This window comes from Phaseolus vulgaris, chromosome 1, assembly GCF_000499845.2.
Source record: "Phaseolus vulgaris cultivar G19833 chromosome 1, P. vulgaris v2.0, whole genome shotgun sequence".
Taxonomy (NCBI): Eukaryota; Viridiplantae; Streptophyta; class Magnoliopsida; order Fabales; family Fabaceae; genus Phaseolus; species Phaseolus vulgaris.
Window position 1 is genome coordinate 5,750,348 of NC_023759.2, and position 24,191 is coordinate 5,774,538.

The 24,191-nt window shown below is 35.4% G+C and overlaps 2 protein-coding genes, 1 long non-coding RNA gene and 1 pseudogene across 14 annotated transcripts in view; 3 read left to right on the forward strand and 1 right to left on the reverse strand.

Annotated features, from left to right (window-relative positions):
- The first annotated feature begins 764 nt into the window (after window positions 1-764).
- Window positions 765-2,116, forward strand: LOC137813332 (uncharacterized). The gene is made up of 3 exons (XR_011081414.1): window positions 765-1,359; window positions 1,451-1,576; window positions 1,657-2,116. It is a non-coding gene; the product is annotated as an uncharacterized lncRNA (long non-coding RNA).
- Window positions 2,117-10,731: 8,615 nt separating this feature from the next.
- LOC137815371 (protein tesmin/TSO1-like CXC 2) lies at window positions 10,732-15,323 on the forward strand (annotated as a pseudogene).
- Window positions 15,324-18,685: 3,362 nt separating this feature from the next.
- LOC137815372 (uncharacterized) lies at window positions 18,686-19,066 on the reverse strand. Its single transcript, XM_068618515.1, has one exon. The coding sequence runs from the start codon at window positions 19,064-19,066 to the stop codon at window positions 18,686-18,688; it is 381 nt and encodes a 126-aa protein (XP_068474616.1).
- Window positions 19,067-20,558: 1,492 nt separating this feature from the next.
- The window catches only part of LOC137813333 (kinesin-like protein KIN-7O), a 29,532-nt gene continuing 25,899 nt past the window's right edge, over window positions 20,559-24,191 (forward strand). For all 12 annotated transcript variants that reach the window (XR_011081416.1, XR_011081418.1, XR_011081415.1 and 9 more), the window contains exons 1-8: window positions 20,559-20,753; window positions 20,828-20,917; window positions 21,003-21,121; window positions 23,001-23,114; window positions 23,214-23,295; window positions 23,605-23,672; window positions 23,754-23,828; window positions 23,983-24,128. Coding sequence is in view for 8 of the 12 variants with exons in the window: in XM_068615492.1 (XP_068471593.1) it covers window positions 20,633-20,753; window positions 20,828-20,917; window positions 21,003-21,121; window positions 23,001-23,114; window positions 23,214-23,295; window positions 23,605-23,672; window positions 23,754-23,828; window positions 23,983-24,128 (815 nt within the window). In the remaining 4 variants the exon portion in view is untranslated. The remainder of the gene's footprint in view (window positions 20,754-20,827; window positions 20,918-21,002; window positions 21,122-23,000; window positions 23,115-23,213; window positions 23,296-23,604; window positions 23,673-23,753; window positions 23,829-23,982; window positions 24,129-24,191) is intronic.

The following is a 24,191-nucleotide window of genomic DNA, read 5'->3' on the forward strand; positions in this document are numbered from 1 at the left end:
ATAGTGTAAGTGGGGACCCATGTGTTAATAAGTGGAGACCCATGAATAACTTTCTGCATGGTCCCATTGTCTTAAATTTTCTTTTTGGATTCCTGGAACTAGAAGTGATTGTTGTATGTAGTTTGAACATAGTTGGATGGTATCAATGTTAATTAGGTGGGTTTTAGCATGATGTGGTGGTCATTGGAACCCTTATAATGTAAGTGGGGACCCATGTGTTAATAAGTGGAGACCCATGAATAACTTTCTGCATGGTTATTGTCTTCAATTTTGCTTTTGCATTCCTGTAAGTGGAACTGAATGTTGTGTGTAAGTGACACATAGTTGGACTGTATTAATGTTAATTGGATGGGTTTTAACATGATGTGGTGGTTATTGGAACCCTTATACTTTAAGCGGGGACCCAAGAATAACTTTTTGCATGGTCATTGTTTTCAAAAAAAAAATTGGATTTCTGTAAGTGGAACTGAATGTTGTGTGTAAGTGACACATAGTTGGACTGTATTAATGTTAATTGGGTGGGTTTTAACATGATGTGGTGGTCATTGGTTTTTTGAAGGTTTAGAAAATGGAAACTTCACAGTCCAAGAATTATGTCCCTCATGCAAAAGCTGATATGAAGGTACTAATTTTACATTTTGTTCATAATAGTTGAATATTTTGTGAATTGACATGGTTGAATAAATAAAGTTGTTGTTATTAGTTTATGTTCTGATGCTGCAGGTACAAGTTAGGCACAATGTGTTGACTCAATATATTGTTGATGTCATCCATAAACTTAGTAGGTTTCAACAAGAAAGGATTAAACAAACTCCATTTAAGTGGATGCTTGAAATGGACAAAGTGTTGGAGATTTCTAACAGCCTCATGAGAGAACTATTAAGTAGATGGGCAGCCGATAAGGAAACATTTAGGATTAGAAAAAGTATGGTTCCATTTTCAACTCTTGATGTGTGTTTTGCATTAGGATTGCCAGTTGTGGGGGAGGAGGTGAAAATTGAGAATGACGGGGTGGTGTTGTGAATACATTGTTTGATGAAGGGGAGGAAATGAATTTATCAACAATTTTTAAAAAGTTGGAGGATAAAAATTTGAACAGAAAAAAAAATGTTGATGATTTTGTTAGGTTATACATATTGCTAGGGTTATATGTATTTTATGTTCCTAGAACTTCTAAAACATTTACTTCTTTTGCTTTTAAGTGTTTAGACAATTTAGATGCATTACAATTATATAATTGGGGGGGGGGGTGCAGTGTATAATGTCTTAGTTACAAGTTTGACGAGGGCATCCCAAGTTTACTATGAAGAGAAGAATGCTAGTGAAATATATTTGGCAGGTTGTGTTGCTGTTTTGCAGGTTAGTTAAAATTTGTAAAATTATGTTGTCTTAAATTATTAGTGATTTTGTTTAATTGTTAATTAGTTGTGTATTATGTTTTTGGAAATAGGTGTGGGCGGTCCACCATGTGGGTGTTGGCGACCGTGCCCAGTGTATTGGTTTTCCACGATTTTTGCATTGGTCGAGTGTTAATAATCGTGGAAGAAGGTTACATGAAGTTTTTTTATCTGTTGAGGTATATTTGCGAATTGTTTAGTTTTTTGTGCATGTTATTGCAGAAAATTTATATTAACTCAAAAGTAATTGTTTTTTCAGATTGTATGGGATTGACCAGTAAGTGCTGAAGAGGAAGGAATCCAAATTTTGAAAGAAGCCTTAGTAGATTCTGATGAGGGTGTTGGGGAAGGTAGTGGTGGTAAAAGTGAGTGGGACGACTTACTTTACCAACACAAACTTTCTGAGAAGAAAGTTGCAGATAACGAATTAAAAATTGATCGTTTGGATAAGCAAATTAAAGAGGTCCGACAAATGCTTGTTAAAGAAAACGAGTGGTCAGTTGGATTTGTGCGTGGAACCAACCCAACCTCTCATGGAGCAACCAGTGCTGGTCCAAGCTCATGCAGTTTGGATATTTCAAAAATTTATAAAACATTTTTTGCATTCAAGTTTGACATGAAACGATAATTACATATAATTGTAGCCATTACTTCATTTGTTGTTATTGCTTGATTATTGAGTTGGTGTTAAATGTTGATGTAGTGTCATTGTGGATATACAAAACAACATGTTGACGAAGCTGGTTTGAAATCATTAAGGCCGCGGTCAAGAGTTGACAATATGGTAAAAATGTACATATTGTAGTAGTTGTTCTATTTACTTGTAATATTTACTTAGTTATGTTGAATGTGTTTGTAGGTTATGCTATTTGTAACCGGCTTCTTAAATATGAATCAAATTGTTCATTTTGGAGTGGTGAATCGCTTTTCATTCAATCCGTTTTTTGCGGTTAGTGTTGATTTAAATTGATTTTGATTTCTTTTAAGTTTTTGTTATTACTAATAATAGAGTTTGTTGTTGCAGACTCGTGTAATTGAGGAGATGATCAACAATGGAGGACAAAATTCATGGTCCAGGTTGGATTACATGTCATTTTATGAGAATGTTTTATTCCCATATCATGGAATATCTTATTGTGATTATGTAGGTTAATATTATTGATGTTTTCTATGAAATTTGTCAGTGTTTGTAACTTTGCAACGTTTTGTAGGTGTTTGTCCCAACCGTGTTCAAGGAGCACTGGTGGTTGTACGCACTCAATTGTCGAACCAGGCAATTGCATGTATTGGACTCCATTGGTCATGGAATTGAAGATCGATTCAAGATTGATAAAGCAATGGTAAATACCTAGATGTTCTTGAATACTTATGAATATATTTGGTTTGGATTTCTTTATCATTGTTGTTAAATTGCATGTTGTTGGTTGATCGTGTACAACACCTTTTTGAAATTCTTGACGAATTTTCTAAAAAGAGTGGGGCTCAAATTTCATTGGTAAAAGAAAATGTTCCCCTACAACCGAATAGGTTGGTATTGACAGTAATATTCATATTTATTTTGATTTGATATTTTCTCTAATTTGGTTTGGAGTTAATATTTTGAATTGTTCTTTAGTGTTAAATTTATTTTGGTTGATGCAGTTATGACTGTGGTATTTTAGTTGTGATATATATGGAGTTGTGGGATGGTTCACAGCACTTGGAAGGTCTTTGTTAATAAATTAATTGGAACCCTTATAGTGTAAGTGGGGACCCAAAAACAACTTTCTGCATAGTCATTGTTTTAAAATATTTTTTTGGATTCCTGTTAATGGAAGTGAATGTTGTGTGTAAGTGACACATAGTTGGACAGTATTAATGTTAATTGAGTGGGTTTTACCATGATGTGGTGGTCATTGGAACCCTTATACTGTAAGTGGGGACCCAAGAACAACTTTCTGCATGGTCATTGTTTTAAAATATTTTTTTGGATTTCTGTTAATGGAAGTGAATGTTGTGTGTAAGTGACACATAGTTGGACTCTATTAATGTTAATTGGGTGGGTTTTACCATGATGTGGTGGTCATTGGAACCCTTATACTGTAAGTGGGGACCCATGTGTTAATAAGTGGGGACTCAAGAATAACTTTCTGCATGGTCATTGTTTCCAAATATTTTTTTGGATTACTGTAAATGAAAGTTAATGTTGTGTGTAAGTGAGACATAGTTGCAGTGTATGAATGTTAATTGGGTGGGTTTTACCATGATGTGGTGGTCATAAAAACCCTTATACTGTAAGTGGGGACTCATTTGTTAATAAGTGGGGACCCAAGAACAACTTTGTGCATGGTCATTGTTTTGAAATATTTTTTTTGGATTCCTGTAAATGGAAGTGAATGTTGTGTGTAAGTGAGACATAGTTGCAGTGTATGAATGTTAATTGGGTGGGTTTTACCATGATGTGGTGGTCATAGAAACCCTTATACTGTAAGTGGGGACCCATGTGTTAATAAATGGGGACCCAAGAACAACTTTTGGTGTTTTTATGTAAGTGGGGACCCCTTTCCTTTTAACTGAGGACCTATGTTGTACTTTTTGCACAGTCATTTAATCTTGCAACTCAGTGATTAGTTTTGGGTTTTTTGGCTGCAAAGAGGGTTCAGATGGGAGTCCAGAGACCTCATTGGAGGTTCAGGTCATTCATTGGTGAAACACTACCTCAAATTCTGGTGTTTTAATGTAAGTGGGGACCCCTTTGATTTTAATTGGGGACCTATGTTCAACTTTTTGCACACTCATTTCGTCCTCAAAGTGAGTGATTAGTTTTGGGTTTTTTGGATCCAAACATGCTTCACATGGGAGTCTAGGGACCTCATTCGAGGTTCAGACTATTCATTCGTGAAAGACTACCTCAAATTCTGGTGTTTTAATGTAAGTGGTGACCCCTTTGATTTTAGCTGGGGACCTATGTTCAACTTCTTGCACTATCATTTGGTCCTGCAAGTGACAGATTACTATTGGGTTTTTTGGATGCAAAGAGGGTTCACATGGGAGTCCAAGGACCTCATTGGAGGTTCAGCCCATTCATTGGTGAAAGACTATATAATTTTTGGGTTTTTTGGATGCAAACAGGGTTGACAATATAATTGTCACCATTCAGTACAAAGTTGAATAATAAAAACAATACGACATAATTAATCAATAACAATACTATTAATGAATAACAAAATTAATCCACTTACACATTCAGAGTTTCCACAATAATTACTCCTGAACAAAACTATTGGTGCAATACTACAAATTACAATGGTTTCAACAATGTCAATAAAGCATAAATCCACTAACTTAAAAACAGAAAGCACCTAAAAACATATCCATTAATGAAGCATCAGTTTTTGGGTTTTTTTGGCTTCCTCCTTGAATATGTGGTCCAATGTGTTTTCAAAACAACACTCTTGAAACGTTTTTAATCTTTTTTTGTGGCAGTGGTGGTGCCTCAAAGAAAGGCCCTTGAGGATTGGGTAGTGAAGCATAATTCTACAAATGATTTTAAATCTTTATTTCAAAATCTGAAGGCACCAAAATACATTTTGGATGACCTCAAAAAGTCATTCACTTTTGTTAAGCTCTGTTTTCATTGTTGTTTTGCACTCAACAAGGACTAAAAAGTAGAATGTCTAATAATAGAAGGTTTTCCAAATCATAGGGATTAAATTTCTCAACCCAAATAATGTCAAGGACTGCCAACACCTTACTCCTAGTTAGTTTCAGTCGTGGTCTTATACTATATTTTGATCTTCCTGGGTAAATATGAACATTGTAAAATAGACACAGTTGAAGTCCCAATGTTAAAAAAATTAAAACAATAATATAAACATATATATATATATACATATGATACCCCAAACAAAACAATTCCTCCTTTAGGACTTTGCAAACAACACACAAAAATGACTATCATAATCCTAACTTTGGTTGATTTAAAATTAAGAAAAAATAATTTGTGTGAATGTTTCGTGTTCAGAACCAAACCAACATACACTTCTTCTAATAAAGTTTTCTCCATACAAAGAGGAATCATGTCTCTATTTCAATGTCGCTAGTAACAAATAATTTGTAAAAGATTGTTAGGAGGTTATTACAGAATGAATGTTATCAATTTTAAATCTTGGAAGAAGAGTTAAGGATCACAATTACTATACACTACAATTTAATTCCAAGCAATTAGTAAGCAGTATCATCAGAAAAAGTGACATCAATTGGCACTTGTCTTCAGCTCATCAAAGAGGGCAACATACACTTACAAATGGGAGCAATCAAGCCAATAAAAAAATTCCAATAGACAAGGTTTTGAGACACATATTATTGACACAGTTCATCTCTCAAAATAGAAATATTTTCTTAGGTTTTAATCTATCCTTTTAACCAGACTACCTTTCATTTTAGATGATGATATCTTAACACCAGATACACAACAAAACATATACTTCACACTCCAATAAACTAATATTTTAATCTTAATCATATTTAATTTTTTTTAATTTAAAATATTATTATATTATTATAATAATTTGTCAATGTATGGGTGTTTTAATTTTTTTTGTTAAAGAAATCTTTTCCTTATTGCAGACACAAATCATGGTTTGATAGCACTTTCTCATATCTTTCAAGACTAAACCATGCAACTTCTGAATTCTTATAAGCTGTAATCCTCATTTTTCACCTTGAAAACAATGTCAACTCGTTTTTCATTAAAATTATACTCATATACTCTGTGTTTACTCTTAACTAAATATACCTTTGACTCCAAAGCATATGTCGTTCACAAAGCATCTAGTTGCTTACTTAATCTTAGATGTACTAAATAAAGTATGTCCGACACTAAGGGCATGACTCAAACTTGGACTTTGATACAAACCAGTTATTGCTCTCATTGTGTTTTGCCATTAATTTATCATAACGGTACAATTTGGCGTGTGTTTTGTCCACACTCTACCATTTTACAAATGAAACATAAACTTCTAAACCAATCCCAAATTCTCATACCACAAAACAATGAAATCCAAATGCATTCAAACTTCAAAACTCAAAAACCACACACCAAACAAACAAACGAAATTACACTGCACTCAATGCTAAAAAACGGAAAGCAAAGCAATAAACAAATAACCCCGTACCAAAGCCCTAAGCGAAAAGCAAAATACATACCTCAAAATGGAAATCACACTCTTAAACGAAAGCCCTAAACACCTCAACATGGCAACACACCTCTCTTATGCTTCCTTCTCCCTTCAAAAACCGCCGCAATCGAAAATGCCCCAATCGAAAACCCTAATCCTTCCAAATCTCGCTTTTGCTTTCGTTAAACGGCACACATAAAATCGCACGTCTTTGTTCGCAACCAACAACCCTCAAACGCAAATGGTCTCCCTTTAAAATGCACCTTCCGAATCCTCCTTTTGAAATGCACCTTTCAAAGGTTCTTCATTTACGAAATGCACTCTTCAAATGGCGGCCTCTCGTCCGCAGACGCCACAATCCACCGCGTCAAGCATTATTCCGCTGCTGCACCAATCCCAGTTTCTCCACGATCAAGCTTTCCTCCAACGCCGATTACAGATGATATTTGAAGGTGCCAGAGAGAGGTGGATGTATGCAATTTACTGGGTGTACTCCCCTGCCGATTCCCTTCTCTGTTGGGGTGACGGCTATTACAACGGCAATGGCAAACCCCAAAAAACGACGTGGCCCACAGAGCAGGCCCAGCGCAAGAGCGTTCTTAAGTTACTTAATAGCTTAATTTCAGGCCCCTCGGCCACCCATGACGACTGCGACGAAGACGTCACTGATCCAGAGTGGTTATTTTTGCTCTCCACGACTTACACCTTTGTCAACGGCAGCGGCGTACTGGGCCAGGCTTTCTTGAATTAGAACCCGGTTTGGCTCACCGGGTCAGCCCAGTTATCTGAATCGGCCTGCCAACGGGCCTGGCAGTTGCAGCAGTTTGGGCTTCAGACGATGGTTTGCATACCGTGTCCAAACGGCGTCGTTGAACTGGCCTCCTCTGAAGTGCTTCTGCCCAACCCTGTTCTCGTGATTAAAGTCCTAGCATTGATCAACCTCAACGGCCCAGTCGCGGACCTCACCTCTGCCGAAATCATACGACCACGGTAACTCCAGATCTTATACTATAACGCTGATTTTAAAATGCTAATTTAATCACTAAAATTATTAAAACATTTTTTTATAAATACTACGTTGCACAAATAATCGTTATATTTTATTAAAAGTTCTACGAAAAAACTGATAAAAATACATAACTATTTCTTTAAAATTACGATAGTGAACCTTGAAATATTAAATGCATATAGTAACTGAGCACATGAATTAATAAAAATCCATAAATATATATCCATATTTAAACAAATTTAGTTAAATAAATGCATTAAAGTTTAAGCTTAAATTTAGAATGACATGATTGAAAAAGAGGAGACCTTTGTTTAATGAAGAGCTTGAGTTAAATATATAGCGTGATGGGTCCAGAACCATTTTTGGTTTTATATTTAATCTACGAACACATGATGACAGGGAAGATAAAAGGTTGTATGAAAGAGGAAGTATGGAGATGCAACAAAATCATGAAAACGGGAACTTGTCTAAGCAATCTCGAGGGAAAGAAAAGGAAAGTGATTCAAAATGCTCATGGTCCTTGTTATCAGGAACTTCCGATGGAGGCTCTGAAAGCACATATTCACATTCGAACGACTATTCTGGCCCCTCGCGAATTTACCATGTATTATTTTCATTGATGAAAGCTTTTAACTTCATCAATGAGGAAGCACAAAATTATCTTAATATTGTTGGGAATATGAAGACAAGAAACTCAGTAAACTAGAGTCTACTCTATGTTTCATTGACACAATATCTTCTATGTTCTAGAATTGTTTATGTTTTCGAACGAGTGTTGGAATCTAGAGAACGATTGTTCTTCTACTCTCTTCGGTCGGTCACAGTCACTGTATATGTAGAAGGGACTTCAACACTCAAGTCAGTCAGCGTGTTGACACTAGGGTGTTAGAGTACTGCGTACCTGATTCTTGGAATCTGCACTATTTATATTATCTTAATGGACATTCGTAGATGGACCAGATTAGGAGGTTGGTTCATGTTTAGGGTTGTGTTAAACAACCTTTAATTGTGGATTAACTCTGCGACTTGGTCAACTCATGACTCAGTTGGTCGCGTGTCATCACGTGACCTTCTCATTGTGGTCGATTAGTTGAGTGGTCGAGTTCCTGAATGAATCACTGAATGAATCGGTCGTCCCATTACCATGTATGCTTATTCAAAAAAAATTACTCATCTGTCTAATTTTTTTAATGAGATAGAAAATTTCATTCAAATAGTGGAACTGGACTTTAGGTTAGACAAATTCCTAACCAACATCAAAGCTTAAACAAAGACAGCAAGACCCATGTTCCTCCAAAGGACAACACTCTCCAACAAATAAAGAATAAGAGCACACTTTTTGTTAAAATCAAACATAACTTCGAAATCTCATACTTGATGGACTCCAAATCTCAAAGCGCCTCAAAAATAATCCAAAAGCATTGCCTCCTAAGTTGTTGAAATAGTTGTTAGAACAGTTTGGGAGAGACATGGCCTCCTTAAAAATTTCATCACTTCTCCAAGTGACACCTAACTCAATTAATTGTAGATGTTGGTTCTCTCTTATGCATTCTCACGCTTTCTTTCTTGTACAACCCAATTAGGCACATTAATCCACACATCGCCTTCCAGGAATACCAATATTGCACCACCTTCAGTTTTATTGACTTCTTTTATTCTTTATATTTGCCTTGCCTCATCATCATTGTTCATGTATAATTTCTTTTGAACCCTATAGAACTAACTATATTAGAGAAAATACAACACACTAAATATTTTAAATATTTTGATTATGTGTTAAAACAAACCTAAAGTTATTGTCAAGTCCTTCACTCAATTTATAATAACTTAAATTTAAATTTAAAAATAATAAATTTTTTAAAAATTGTATCAATATTATATGTGGAAATCAGAATGTAATGAACAAGGAACAAAGTACAAATAAATTAATTACAATATTAGAAAGAGGAAAAATCCCACCTTCTAAAATGAATTCTAAAATAGTTTCTAAACAAACAAATAGTCAAATTTATAAACACATACATAATTTTTTGTTTTGTAAGAAATTAACTGAAATAGATCATTCCGAAAATATTTCAAAACTGATACGATATTAATCTGTTTTTTTACTGATTAACTCAAATTCAAACTGAAAACATTCTGTCTAGAATTAAAACCATAAAAAAGATTACATTTCCACAAAATATTGAACCTTCTCACAACACAAATCACAATCCTATCATTCAGAGAATAAATACTATCTGTTTTAGTCATTATATCATTTTAATCTATTTTAGTTCTTATTCATTTTATTTTTAATCTCGCTTCTGATAAGATTACAAGAAATTAAAAACAACAATGATAAATTTTAAGTAAAAAAAAAAACCCTTATATATTGTCTTTAGTCCTAGTAAAATAAATGGTTTTGATTTTACTTCCTGAATTTGTTTCCTTTAAAATAAAAAATTACTACTTTTTATTTTTAGTATTGTGTAATACTGGTTAAAGATTATTTTTATTATGTGATTATAAAAACACTAAACAAATTGACCCGAATAAATGAGAAACCCGACCCGACCCGACCCGAAAAAACAAGATAGCGATTTCCCGCTCCCATTTAAAACCTCGCCGTGGCAACCACCTCATCTGCTTGCCGCTTTTCTCTCCTATCATTCGCTTCACTCAACCGATAACAGCCTTGTATATTTATTATTAATTATTAAAAACATAAAAAATTAAGAAATTAAGCAAAATCTTTATATAGTGTAGGGTTAATCCCACTCTGCAGAACAGAAGAAGAAGAAGAAGAAGTAGAAATTTAATTGTTTTCATAAAGATGGATTCTCCAGAACCTTTCAAGAACAACAACAATTCACCGGATTCCCCTCAAGAAGTAGACTCACTTAGTTCAACATTCACACCCACACACACAAACACCATTGATTAAAAAAATTCGCTTTTCCTTTTCTTTTTTCGGTGGTCAATTTTGTTAGGGCTTTGGAAGCCTTAAGAATTTTGGCTGTTTAGTGTTTGTTTATTTTTCTTGGTTATGTTGAGAGGATAACTGAATGGAAGAGGGTTTGAGAGAATTTCGAATTGTTTTGGGTTTAGGAGTTGTTTTACTGCTTACTATTATGAATGAAACCTTGTTTGGTTTTGTCTTTCTTTCGTTTCTTGTTTGCTGATCATGGCATTGGATGCTAACGTTGGGTTTGGAAATCTTGGAATACGTGAATTACTCAAAGAAGCTTGCTTGGGAAGGTGTTTGTTTTAGAATTTGGATGGACCTCACTCGTTTACAAGTTTAAGGCTTTGTGAATCATACAAGTTTAAGGTCACAGCGACTAAAATTCAATGGCTTTGACTCGGTTTCCTAAATTTGCTTTAGTGTTGGTGTTCTACCATCTAAAAGTTTTGAAGCCACATGACATATTAATGTGTAAAGTGAATTATGCAGAGAAAGAAAAGAGCACCTATTATGTGTATATATATGTGTGTGTATATATATATATATAGAGAGAGAGAGAGAACCTTGAGGATTTTTGAATGTGTGTTGTATGGATTGTGTTTTACATGTTGAAAAAATATGATTTTTTAATTTTAACCCTCTTTGATGTGCAGAGAGATGTTTAGAGCATTGGCTCACTTTAGTAGTTTCAGACTGTTTTATCTGATTTCAATTGCAGTATCAAATAATGAATAATAAATAAATGAACACGTGTGAACCTTTTAATTTCAGGAATCCCCTTTTTGTAGATATGTAAGCTCTTTATCTCCAATAAACATCAAGGCTTCTCATAGCACACGAAGTTTTGTAGGGCTCAGTTCTCCACCCCTTGTATTCAAGTCTCCACGTATTAGTCACCGTGCAACACAGTTCATGCAAAGGTTTGTTTGTGACTTCAATTGTGTGTGTCTGTTTGGTTATTGACAATGCACTGGCTGTTTGCTTCCTAAATTTGTCCATACCAGGTCACAAGGTAATGAGTCAGTCTCGGAAGTGCGATCTCAAAGTGAAAATGGAGGCAACATTCTTGGTGAAGCTTTTGGGTATTACTTGAAATCAGATTCTCATCAGCCACTGCCAGAGAGGTTTATAACTGACACTCAAAAGGTTTTTGACCCCAAGAATGATGCAAATATGCAACACTACGGTGGACATTTCTCTATTTATAAATATTTGGCTGATCCCGGGGATATTGATCAAATGTATTCAGCTGACCAAGATGTGGAACAACAATCTACAGATGCAGCTGAAACATCACTTAGTTACCCAACTCAGTCAAATATATTAAATATTGGCAGGAAAGAGGGTCTTGGTGATAAAGCAGAAGAATCTTTGCCTCTGTCAGAGGATTCTAACAAGGTTCATCAACAGATGCCAGTATCCGGTGAAGAACCTAAAAGGATGGAACGGGAGCAAAGTGATGTTAAGAATCGATACAGTCATGATCCACTTCTTCCCCAGGTAAACTGTAGGTTTCTGCTGTCGGTATATATAATTTTAATGTAGGCCAGTCAGTATTGATACAATCACATCACTTGATGATCAGTGTGAGACATAGATGTTTCTCATTCCTTTGAATTTATATACTTTTTAAGGCTATAGCTTGTGGAAAATTATTGATTGGATCATGAAAATTGCACACCTCGGTGGATGCCTGATCCTCTGCAGGATGTGAAGTCTTTTACAATGAGATGCTGCTAACCTCAAATATAACTGCAGAGCATATATTTCTTTGTAGTCCTTTGGAGTTGGGTTAACATTTACTTGGATTTTGTTGTGCATTCATACTTTTATTCCTTTGCAAGTGTTTCATTGTGTTTGTCTGGGTTTTTCCCTATACTTTTTAGCAGAACAATTTCTTTCTAGGTCAGTGATTATATTCTTAAATGTCCTTCTATTGTTTTTACTTGGCACCTATTATCGTTGTCTGTCCGTGTGTTTCCTATACTTTTAATCTGAATAGATTCTTTCAAGGTCAATGATTATAGACGTAAATAAAATATACTTTACTGTTTGTCACCTATTGTCACCAACTAGGATTTAAGAGAAGATGACAGTATTATGTACTTTATTGACAGAGTCGATACTTATAATCTAATGCTTTTGATGATATAGTTTAAAGAAATTAGCAGCAATGTGTATACTCCCTCCTTATCTCTGGTGCAGATGGGTAATTGTAATTGGACATCTCTAGTTAAAATGTTTCCTCCACTTTTCTGCTTATTAAATTTTCTTCGGTTGTGGATTTAATGCTTTATAAGGCATCTCCTTGTGTAAGGAAATTTTCATTTATGAGTATCTTTGGCCTCTAAACTGAGGCTGTGGGCTATAACTTGCTCGCTAAAAGGTTTTAGTCCCGTGGGATGAAACTAGGGTGTTTCTAGTAGCTTAATCTGCTTGGCAAATGACTAATCTACCAGATATTTTTCGTAGGAGAAAGAGTTGTTGTCAGATTGTCTTGTCTGGAATTTACATTTTCTTCGAGTCTATGAAGATTTTCCAGCGATATATAATAATTACTACAATCCCTGTAGGCTACTCTAAAGTCCAATGATGTTGGAAGACGCCGCCTACAGTTTGAGGAAGGAGCTTCCAGTGCTCTTGAAAGTAACAAGTCTCGTGAGAAACTGAATGCAACTTCCTCCTTGTATCCTCAGCAAGGTTGTGGAAACTTACCTTTGCCAGGTTCCAAGCCATCAGGTATTGGGTTGCATTTAAATAGCATCGTAAATGCTATGCCAACTAATGAGGCTGCAACTACGGGTGTGAGATTACCAGATACTTCACCAAGGATGAAATCCACATCCTCAGAAAGGTTGCAAAGAAGGGAGATAATAAAGGGATCCATGCTTTCGTGCAATGTCAATGCGGAATCATCAGTTGATACTAGAACTGAGAGCCATGAAATTGATGCTACAGATGCTGGAAACTCCGAGGAATTCAACAAATCTCCTAGCCCCTGCAAGAAAAAGTCAGTTTGTTTGATCTTATCATTCATGATTTCTACTCTTTATATGCTAAGTTGCATTACCAAATATTGCATTGCTCTTCAGGAAGAAAACATCAGTCGCTGGTAGTCAAGATGGCTGTAAAGGGTGCCGCTGTAAGAAGAGTAAATGTATAAAACTGTAAGTGAATCTATGTATGTTTTGGTATCTCACTTCATATGATATACACAGTATCTGTCTTTTTGATTTGAGCTCTTTGCAGTTACTGTGAGTGTTTTAATGCCGGAGTCTACTGCAATGGCCCTTGTGGTTGCCAAGACTGCTTAAACAGACCAGAATATAAAGACACGGTTATGGAGTCTAGACAACAAATTGAATCCCGCAATACGGTATCTCAATCATATTTTCTTTAATTTTTTCTTTACCAAAGATGAACTGATAGATTTATCCTATATATCAGGAAAATTCGGCAAGGCTCAAAAGAGGTTGCAATTGCAAAAGATCTACATGTCTGAAAAAATATTGCGAATGTTATCAGGTTGTGTGCATATCTCAATTTCCTCATGCTCTAAACATTTCACCCGTTTAACCTCCTGAACTAATAGCACCATTTTCTTTCTAATATTTGAAAAAGGCTAAAGTTGGATGCTCTAGTGGATGTGGATGTCAGGGATGCAAGAATTCATATGGCAAGATAGAAGGCAAGAGTTTATATTATGGATGGCTATTGTAAATTCTTGCAACAAAATTTTATTTACTTTTCTGATGAGAGTGATATGAAATAATGTTGGAAGGTTTTGCTGCTACTCATCCTTGTAAGGGAAAATGTTGACACATTTTTTTGAATTCAGATTATGTGGCGGTTCAACATACCTGGAATATAGAAACGATGAGTGGAAATAATCAGGAAATGGTGGCAAGCGAGACAGATTATGATCTACGGCGACTCTCACCTATAACACCATCATTGCAATGCTATGAGTAAGATTGTTTTCACTGTAAATTCTCCAACATCAATATCTCTATACTAATATATACTCATGTACTAATATATAGAGATAGCTCTTACAGAAATGCGAACAAACGGTCGTTTCCAATGGTTTGATATAAAGAAATTATGGCAATGGCAATTTACCTATCTCCATTTGTGCAGCCAAGGCAAGGAGGCTGCAAAATCCAGAGTTGTTAACATGTTTGCATCTTGTTCAAACAACACTCAATCTTCTGAAGGTGACGAGACTGTGGTAACAGAGATGCTACGAAATGATCCTTATGATTCGGGAATTGAATGCAACAATGATATGTTACTTCAGGACACTCTTCCATCCAATCCTCCATTTTCATATGCAGCTAATCGGTGGAAAACTGTTTCTCCATCCCCATTCTCACGCGAACCTATTCGATCAGATTGCACGGTCTTTAACATGATAGTACATGAAATGCATGAAGCTTCAACTCTCATGACGTCTGTGGAAGTAAATTCCCCAAGTCAAAAACGAGTTTCTCCTCCCCAGAGTGGTCTTGTCTCTGGAGGATTGAGAGGAGGCAGGAGAATTATATTGCAATCTGTTCCTTCTTTCCCTCCATTGTCTTCTTGCGTTGATTCCAAAAGCAATAACAACGAAGATCTGGGTAACAGTCAGAGCAAGGATCCACATTCTCCGAGCAGATGAATGCCCTCAACGTCAGTGTTTATACAAACAATGTTTTAGAATATTACTATTTTAGCGGCACTTTCTTCATTGTGCTAACAGGTTCCGAAATGGCTTATTTTGCGAACAATTAATGCTAATTGAAGTTATGGCCGCCATATTTTCGTTCTCTTGTATATCATTCGTCTTCTCCTCTTCAGTTCTATTTCTTATTTCTCTCTCTCTCTTTTATCTCTCCGTATCTTGTTTTTCATCTCTCGCATGATTCTCTTATCCATCTTTCTTTCCTCGTAAAAAGTGCTAGATTTTTGAATTATCGAATATCATATAATGTTTTATGATTATGGAATAGTTAAAAATGAACAAATCATTCAGTTTTATAAAATAAATTTATAGACATGGTAAAATAAAATTTTAAACATGGGCGATAACGGTCCAGTTTAGTTTTTTAAACAAAAATACTAACTTTTTTTTCTTAATATAATATATAGTTAAGTTGAATCCAAATAAAACGTAATATATTCATTGTTTAATATTGCGTTCTTCACATGTTAAAAGGGATAAATTTTGATTTAGTTACAGAATATAATGGAAAGTAAAATGTAATATTAAAAGGGATAAATTTTGATTTAAATATAATGGAAAGTAAAATGTAAGATAAACTGAGTGTTCTCGATCTATCCTTCCCAAAACATAATTTTTATTCATTTTTAATTTTCTTTTACTCAAAACAGAATGTAAGATAAAGTATATCGTCTAATATTCTGTTTAACACCAAGAATAGAGTTGTAAAGCCATGAATAAAATAGAAAGGAAACTTGCTTTTAAACGAAAAATGCAACACAAAATAAAATTTGTAAACGAAACAACTAAGTACAATTGTTAAACACTTTGGTTAGTAATCACTAAGTATAATGTCTAACCGTTCAAGATAGAACGAAAAATTGCGAGAATTATTACGAAGTGGACTTTAAGCCTAATTCAACCCCATAAAACCGGCTCAATGGGGTGAGGTTTGCACCCACTTATATACAATGAAAGGCTCTAATCTCTAGTCGATGGAGCGGCCTGATAGTGGGTGGCCTGATAAGGCCAACAAATACTTCGTAACATGGTACTAGAGCCACTTCAAGCCTATCCTAGCGAGTATTTATTGGGCTTATCAGGCCACCCGCTATCGGGCCGCTATCGGACCACCCATAATATATAGTCCAACGCACGAGCTTCTATCTATCACTCTCGGCGTGGGGGGGTGTGTTGGAGATCCCACATCGACTAGAGATTAGAGCCTTTCATTGTATATAAGTGGGTGCAAACCTCAATCCTATGAGCCAGTTTTATGGGGTTGAGTTAGGCTTAAAGTCCACTTCGTAATAAGAATGATAAATGGTTGTAAAATAAATTATAGAAACACATAAAACATGACGTCGTGAAAATATATGTAAATGACATTGAATTAAAAGGTAATTGAAAAAAAATAACTTCTAAACTAAAATTATAAAGTGAAGAAATGTAAACAAGCAAGAATTAAAATAATTCAAACAAGAAAAATGAAATTCATAATTTGAACGAAAAACAAAGAACAAAAACCATGGTTAGTTTCATCTTTAATTCGCTAGAGACCAAAATCAAAATTTTAATCCTAAATCTTAAACTCTAAACCCTAATATATTTAAAAACGATTTAATTTAATAAAATTAAAGTTTGTGTTTGTTAAATTACAATTTAAACAAAAGAAAAATATATAAGTAAAGTAGTAATAAGAAAGAAATTACTTTAAAAATCATAATAAACTTTATAATCATTAAATGTGAATGAGTAGTTATTTAATAAATAAAAAATTAAAAGAGAGATGAGTATGGAACTCATCCTTATTTATATACCTAATATAAAATTTTAAATATTATTCACATTCATATCTTTATTCATTAAGTACGAGATTATAGAAAAAAAATAATAATATTTTAAATATTTTTATCAATGTATTAGTTTATTTGATGTGACTATTACCTATTACATGTATACTAATATACATTTTTTATCAGCAATGAATTAATTAAATTTAAAAGGGACACTTCAGCGATGTCACAACCCTTATACAAAAGAACTAGTTTAGAAAAACATCAGACAATACCATCATCTTGAGCTAAAAAACATGAAAAGATAAATGTGAATTTTCCAACCAACACTAAACCAGATCTGCTGGAGCTAGGCCTTCCAGTTTTTCACTCCAAATTCCTCCTATGCCCCAATATCTGTATGGAGCACTCACATGGCTACTGCCACATTTGAGTTACCATATAAATACTCAAACCCTAATACCAAACCATACATTTCCATGTGGTTGCCATTACTAATCTCACACCTGCAAAGACCAGAGGCTGTACTAAATGCCTATCACCCCCTATTGTACCAGGACAACAACCCCATATTGAAGCAAGAATCAACCGAATACAAAACAAACATATTCAGAACATGCCAACTCTCCTCCAATTACCATCATGACAAGGCTATGCAAACAGAATCTGTTAAGCCTAACTAAACTTTGGAACATCCATTTCTTCAGAGTGAGACACAGGTGCACCATAACTTCCACGCATACCTATTGGGAACCTACTAGACTTCATAACTTCTTAGCTTCAAGTTACGTGAAGGAACCTGCACCAAGATAGCCACAAACTAGCACCTTTCAAACTAGCCACAAACCAGCGCATTTCCCTTCTGCACAAATACAACTATATACTGCCCAACCTTCGTGACAAAATTCCAGCATATCCAAGAAGACAAAAATAAACCTATTACCCTGCATACTGGACGTCAAGCTTTCCCATAAGCACCAGGATATTCTCAGCGCACACATAAAATACACTGGATAGGATTTAAAAGCCAATCCGTGAAAGAGTAAGAGAAAGAACCTTCCCTATGTTTGAGCCAGGACCATGATAGAAGTTGAGTTGCTTGAAGAATTTCCTCAGGATCAGGAATGCCTTGTTTGAAGATCACATTATTTCTATGCTCCCATATGCATCGTGTAATCGCTGCCCATACTCCCTTCCATACCAAATTTTGTTTCTCGGATAAGTTAGGTAAGTGGAAATTCAGAAAATGATTACAAATATCCTTGTTCTGTGCACCCAAAACACCTATCCATCTGTAGTAAAGCATCCAAACACGATAAGCATAACCACAATCCAAGAATAAATGCTGGGTGGATTCCACTAACTGGTTACAAAAAACACAAAGAGGGGAGTTCACCACGATTCCTCGTGTCACGAGATTCTGGCTTGTCGGGATTCTATCCAAAAGAATTCTCCAGGCTGTGCATAGGACTTTTGGTAGGGCTTTGACCTTCCACAACATACTAAAAACAACATTACCTGAGTCGGACCCTTGGTTGGTTAAGAAGCCATATGCTGATTTCACATGAAAAAAAAACCCCTCAGGATCCCCTCTCCAAGTAATGAAATCCTTGGAGTCCTTATTCAAAACTTCCCTAGATAAGGTTGTTAATAATTCTGCTTCCAAAACTGACTCTCAGTTGAATCTCTCCCTCCTCCATTTTAGGTGCCAATGCCATCCGTAGTCATCCCAAAAGCCAGCCTCACCCACCGTCATCCCTTGATTCAAGGATAAAGAGAATAATCTAGGATATAACTCCTTAATATTACTGTTATTAATCCAAGGATCCTCCCATAAGTGTACAGAGTCCCCAGATCTGACATTCCATGCAACAGCTTGTTGGAACCAACCTACACCATCACCCTCCCTACATATGTTTTCTAAGTCTCTCCACCACCAGGATTGACAACAAGACCGAACATGGTTAACACCAGATAACACCGTATATTTAGACTCCAAGATATCTTTCCATTTCCCCTTTGCTTCGCTCATTAACCTCAATTTCCATTTCGCCATAAGGGCATAGTTGAACTTCCTGATATCTTTAATTCCTAACCCACCTTCCTTTAGAGGTTTACAAATGTTTCCCCAGCTTACCCAAGGTATGGATCTGTTATCTCTGCCCCAACCCCACAAGAATCTCCTTTGTATGCTCGTAATTCTATTACATACCAATATCGGGGCTTTAAAGAAGGATAAGTAAAAGAGAGGAATGGATGTAAAGACCGATTTGATTAAGCAAATTCTACCTGTCATAGATAAGCATCTCCCTTTCCAAGTACTAAGTTAGCACTGATCTTGTTGACGACAGGCTCCCAGAACAATACCTTCCTTGGATTACCTCCTACAACCCCAAGTACTTGAAAGGCATCCGCATAATGTTGCAATTTAAAGTCTTGGCATAGGTTTCTAAAGTGAACCTATCCACATTTATCCCTGCCAATTTCGATTTGTGAAAATTAATCTTCAATCTGGAAACTAGTTCAAAGCATCTTAGAATCATCTTTACCGTAAACACATTTGAGAAAGAGTCCTCAATTGTGAATAGGGTGTCGTCTGCAAATTGGAGCATACTGCATACTATTTCCTTCCTTCCCACCTTCACACCTGTAAGCATGTTTTGCTTAGTCGCTTGTCTCACTAATCCAGCCAAACCCTCAACAACCACCAGGAATAGAAATGGAGCCATAGGGTCACCCTGTCTCAGCCCCATTGATGGTTTGAATTCCTCTGTTGGGCTTCCATTAATCAGCACAGAAATGGAGGACGATTCCAAGCAGCCTGTAACCCACCTTACCCATTTGCTATGAAAGCCTAACCTTTGTAACATATCAAGTAAAAAGTCGCACCTTACCAAATCATATGCCTTTTTGTAGTCCACCTTAAAACAAAGTGCACTCCTCCAATTCCTCCTAACCTCCTCACCACCTCGTTTGCTATAAACACACTATCCAACATGCTTTTGTTCCTCAGAAAAGCAGATTGATCTTCGTGAATGACCAAAGAGAGAACATCCTTCATTCGACCTGCTAATACCTTAGTAACAATCTTATAGAAGACTCCTATAAGGGAGATGGGCCTGAATTGGTCGAGAAAAAGGGGATCATTCACTTTAGGTACCCAAGCAATAAAAGAGGCATTGCACCCTTTTAGTATCATCCAGATTTCATGGAAAACCTGCAAAGCCTCCATAATGTCAGTTTTAAAGACGTCCCAACAATTCATGATAAAAGTGCTACTAATATATATATATATATATATATATATATATTATTTTACATGTATACTAATGGAAATATACAAGTGCTACTATTTCCAATTTTAAATAATAAAAACAACAAAAGTATTTAAAAATTTAATATAACTATTATTACAATAAAAAAAATCCAAAAATATAAAAAATAGAATTATATATAATATATATAAAAAAGAATTATAAAAACATTCTAATTTTTATTAATTATTGTAATTATATTATCAACCGGACTTGCCCTAATTCGTCACATAAGGCGGGAAAACAAATTGAAATTAAATTTGAGGTGTTGCAGAGAGGAAGGTGTTGCCATTTGGACTGTGATCGGAATGGAGAGGATTCACGTCAGCGTCCGAGCAAAGCCTCTCTCCCAAGATGATGCCAAAACAACTCCCTGGAGAATCTTCGGCAACTCCATCGCCATTCCCAACCTCTCCAAATTTGATTTTGGTACTCTTCTCTTACTTTCTCTTCACTTTCTTCTTCTTGCAAATTTACTTCTCAACCTGAGTCATGTTTCGCAGACCAAATATTCAGCGATAGTTCTGCAACCGCGCAAGTCTACGAAGCTCGCACCAAGGATATCGTGGAGGCCGCAGTTCGGGGATTCAACGGTTTGCATGCTTTGCTACTTCAGTTTGCTGTTGGTAATTACTTGGATTGGTTAACTTAGGGTTTGTGATGTTATGTTAATTGAAGGCACTGTCTTCGCTTACGGCCAGACGAATAGTGGGAAGACTTTCACGATGCGAGGCTCGAAAGCTGAACCTGGAGTCATTCCTCTCGCTGTTAACGATTTGTTTCGAATCATTCAACAAGTAACCACTCCGTACTTTCGTTTTTTTGGTCACAAAACCAATACATAATACTTGAAACGTTGAAACTGATTTCTAATTGATAAAAACAATGTTTGGATACACTTCTTATACACACTTATAGGGGTAAGAAAATAAGTGACTTGTGCTTTTCCATAAGGTAGAATCAACTTATGTACTTAGGTCTGTTTAGACACAGTACAACCTCGAAGAGTTTTTGGGGCTTCTCTGTTCTGAACAAACTGTTAAGGTTTTGGAGAAGTTAAACCGGATAGCTTTCATTAAAGTTAAGTTCAGAAGTTCAATTCACTCATTTTTTTGTCTTGTATAAATACTTATGTAGAAGTTTGTTTAAACTGGGCCAAAAAAATAGAACTCTAGACCTTAGAGGCTCTGGTATTATATATATGTATATCATGTTGAAAAGTTCAGGTGTTGGGTGAAAAGTAGATGAATAGTTTTATATCTGACATTTTTACATATCTTCTTCATAGGTTTTTGTTGCTGAATTTGTTTTACAGATAAGGATAACAGTTATCAGATTCATCCTTTTGTGTCTCCACTTTAGTCGTCATAGGGACAAATAAACATGGAATTTTAGAATTTTGAACTTTGGAGAACTAAATTCTTTGAAGGATTAATGCTGTGATACTGTAATTTGAATTGAGAGGCTGAAAACGTGAGGTGCGCCTAAATTGCTAAAACGTTGGATATTGTTATTTAATTTATACTTCATGGGGTCTTTAATAATTAAAGACAATCTTTGTTCTTGTGGGCGTCTCCTTGCAATTAAAGGTATTAGAGTTGGCGGGGAGTGCATCTGAATTCGCAACTAGTAGTTGTAAGAAGTGCTGGTTGTTATAACTCTGCTCTTAATGAAGCTTCATCATTTGGTAATCTAGAAATGATCCTGAAGTCTATCCTTCTAAACTGTTCTATTATTGCTACAATATATAATATTAAGATCTGGGAGTTTGGTTGCCCTTGAATTGGGTACGAGTGTAATTAGTAGATATAATGGTGGGTGAAAAATCAGAAAAGGAAGAGAAAAGAGAACTATTATCAAATATATCCCTGAGTCAATCACCCAAGGGTCCAAGGAGGGTGTGTGTGAGATGCAAACAATAGATTTACCCATGTGTGTGCAGCCGAAACTGTAGCACAAGAGTTCGAGTGGCCCTCTAACCTCTGGAGAAAATCTCATAGGCAGCAAGAATATTGGAAACAAGAGGGAGCTCTGTCTTGGAATGTGAAGAGGGTGTGGCGACAATTGTAGCTTGCAAACAAAAGAAACAAAACAGGAGAGAGAAGAGGAGTCCCGGAAGGCCAAGGTACACTGTTCTGTGTAACTAAATCACTGTTGTCAGAAAATTGCAGCAAAAGTTGTTGGAAAGTGAAACATCAGCGGAGAAAAGTGGCAGGGGGCCAACAGAGAGGGCGATTCAGACATATACGCAGTTGTCAAAAGGGTATCTTCTGGACAGTGGGTCCACTGGGTTGATACAGTATTCAAAGAATCTCTTTTTGGGCTCTCCATACCATGTTTACACGAGATAAATTAGAGGCACATTGAGCATAAAATCACGTGTTAGAATACACACAAATGCACAAGTATATAAGCTTATTGCATTCATTGCACATGATTAGAGGACATTTTGATTCCCCTAATGAGATATTCATATCTATAAATAAATTTATTACAAAAAAATTCAAAATATTACGATTTGATTATCAATTGAGACTATTGTGCTTGTGTAGACTACATTAACTGATCTACACCAACAATTATGATAATATTGTTAACTTTTATTATTTTTGCATTATCTCCTTTTGATATTGATCTCATACTGAATGGAATACTATTTCTTAATATTTATTTTAGGACGTTGATCGAGAATTTCTTCTTAGAATGTCATACATGGAGATTTATAATGAAGAGATAAATGATTTGTTGGCTCCTGAACATCGAAAGCTGCAGATTCATGAAAATCTAGAGGTTGTTTACAGATATATTTTTCAAGCTTGTCCATATCTGGTCACTGGTGTTATATTTGTATTCCTTAATGCTTTACATACTTTTTCTTTGAAATCACAGCGTGGGATATATGTTGCGGGGTTGCGAGAAGAAATTGTTGCCTCTCCTGAGCAAGTCCTTAATCTCATGGAGTTTGGAGAATGTAATTTATCTGTTGCATTTTACTTATGTTTTGCATTTTAGCTCTCATCATACTGAGATTGAAACGGAAGGGAACCTCTATTTCAATTTTGATTTCTGTGGTTCCTTTGTTTGCTAGCATTTTTGTGTGATTATGCATGCTTTTGGTTAACTTTGCAGTATGTTTATATTTGTGAAGTATCTTTTAGACTATTGCTTCATCTCCCTCAAGCAAACACCATATTTTATATCCATTGTACTTTTTAGCATATTTTATGCTATCTGTAATGGTTAACTAATTTTTTTTGTATGTTATTTACAATTGTATCAGCTCATAGACATATTGGAGAGACAAATATGAATTTGTACAGTAGTAGGTCCCATACTATTTTCCGCATGGTAATAAGTGCTATTTGAGATGGTAATTTTTTTTTCTCTCGTTTTATTAGATACTTCTAATTAATACCTTGTGTTTAATAGATAATTGAGAGTAGGGACAGAAGCGAAGATGAAGATAGTGGCAGCTCTTGTGATGCTGTCCGTGTATCAGTGTTGGTATGTTAATGTCACATTTTTAACTAACAATCTCTTGGGGGAAAAGTTTTTCCTTTTGTTAATTGTTATTTACATGCATTTATCTTTTCTGTTATTTAAGTGACTATTTTTGGGTAATTTTTCATATTGGTAATAGTTATCTTCTTACGTCTAGAATTTAGTGGATCTTGCTGGGTCAGAGCGTGCTGCAAAAACTGGTGCTGAAGGCGTCCGACTCAAAGAAGGCTCTCACATAAACAAAAGCTTAATGACTTTGGGAACCGTGATTAAAAAATTGAGTGAAGGTGCTGAGAGTCAAGGGTAAGTTTAAATGATTATATTTAACTTTCTTATTTAAATTTTTGAATAAGGAAAGAAGAACAT

Coding starts and splice junctions, on each gene's coding strand:
- LOC137815372 (XM_068618515.1), bottom strand. CDS start 19,066: ATGGCGAAATGGAAATTGAGGTTAATGAGCGAAGCAAAGGGGAAATGG.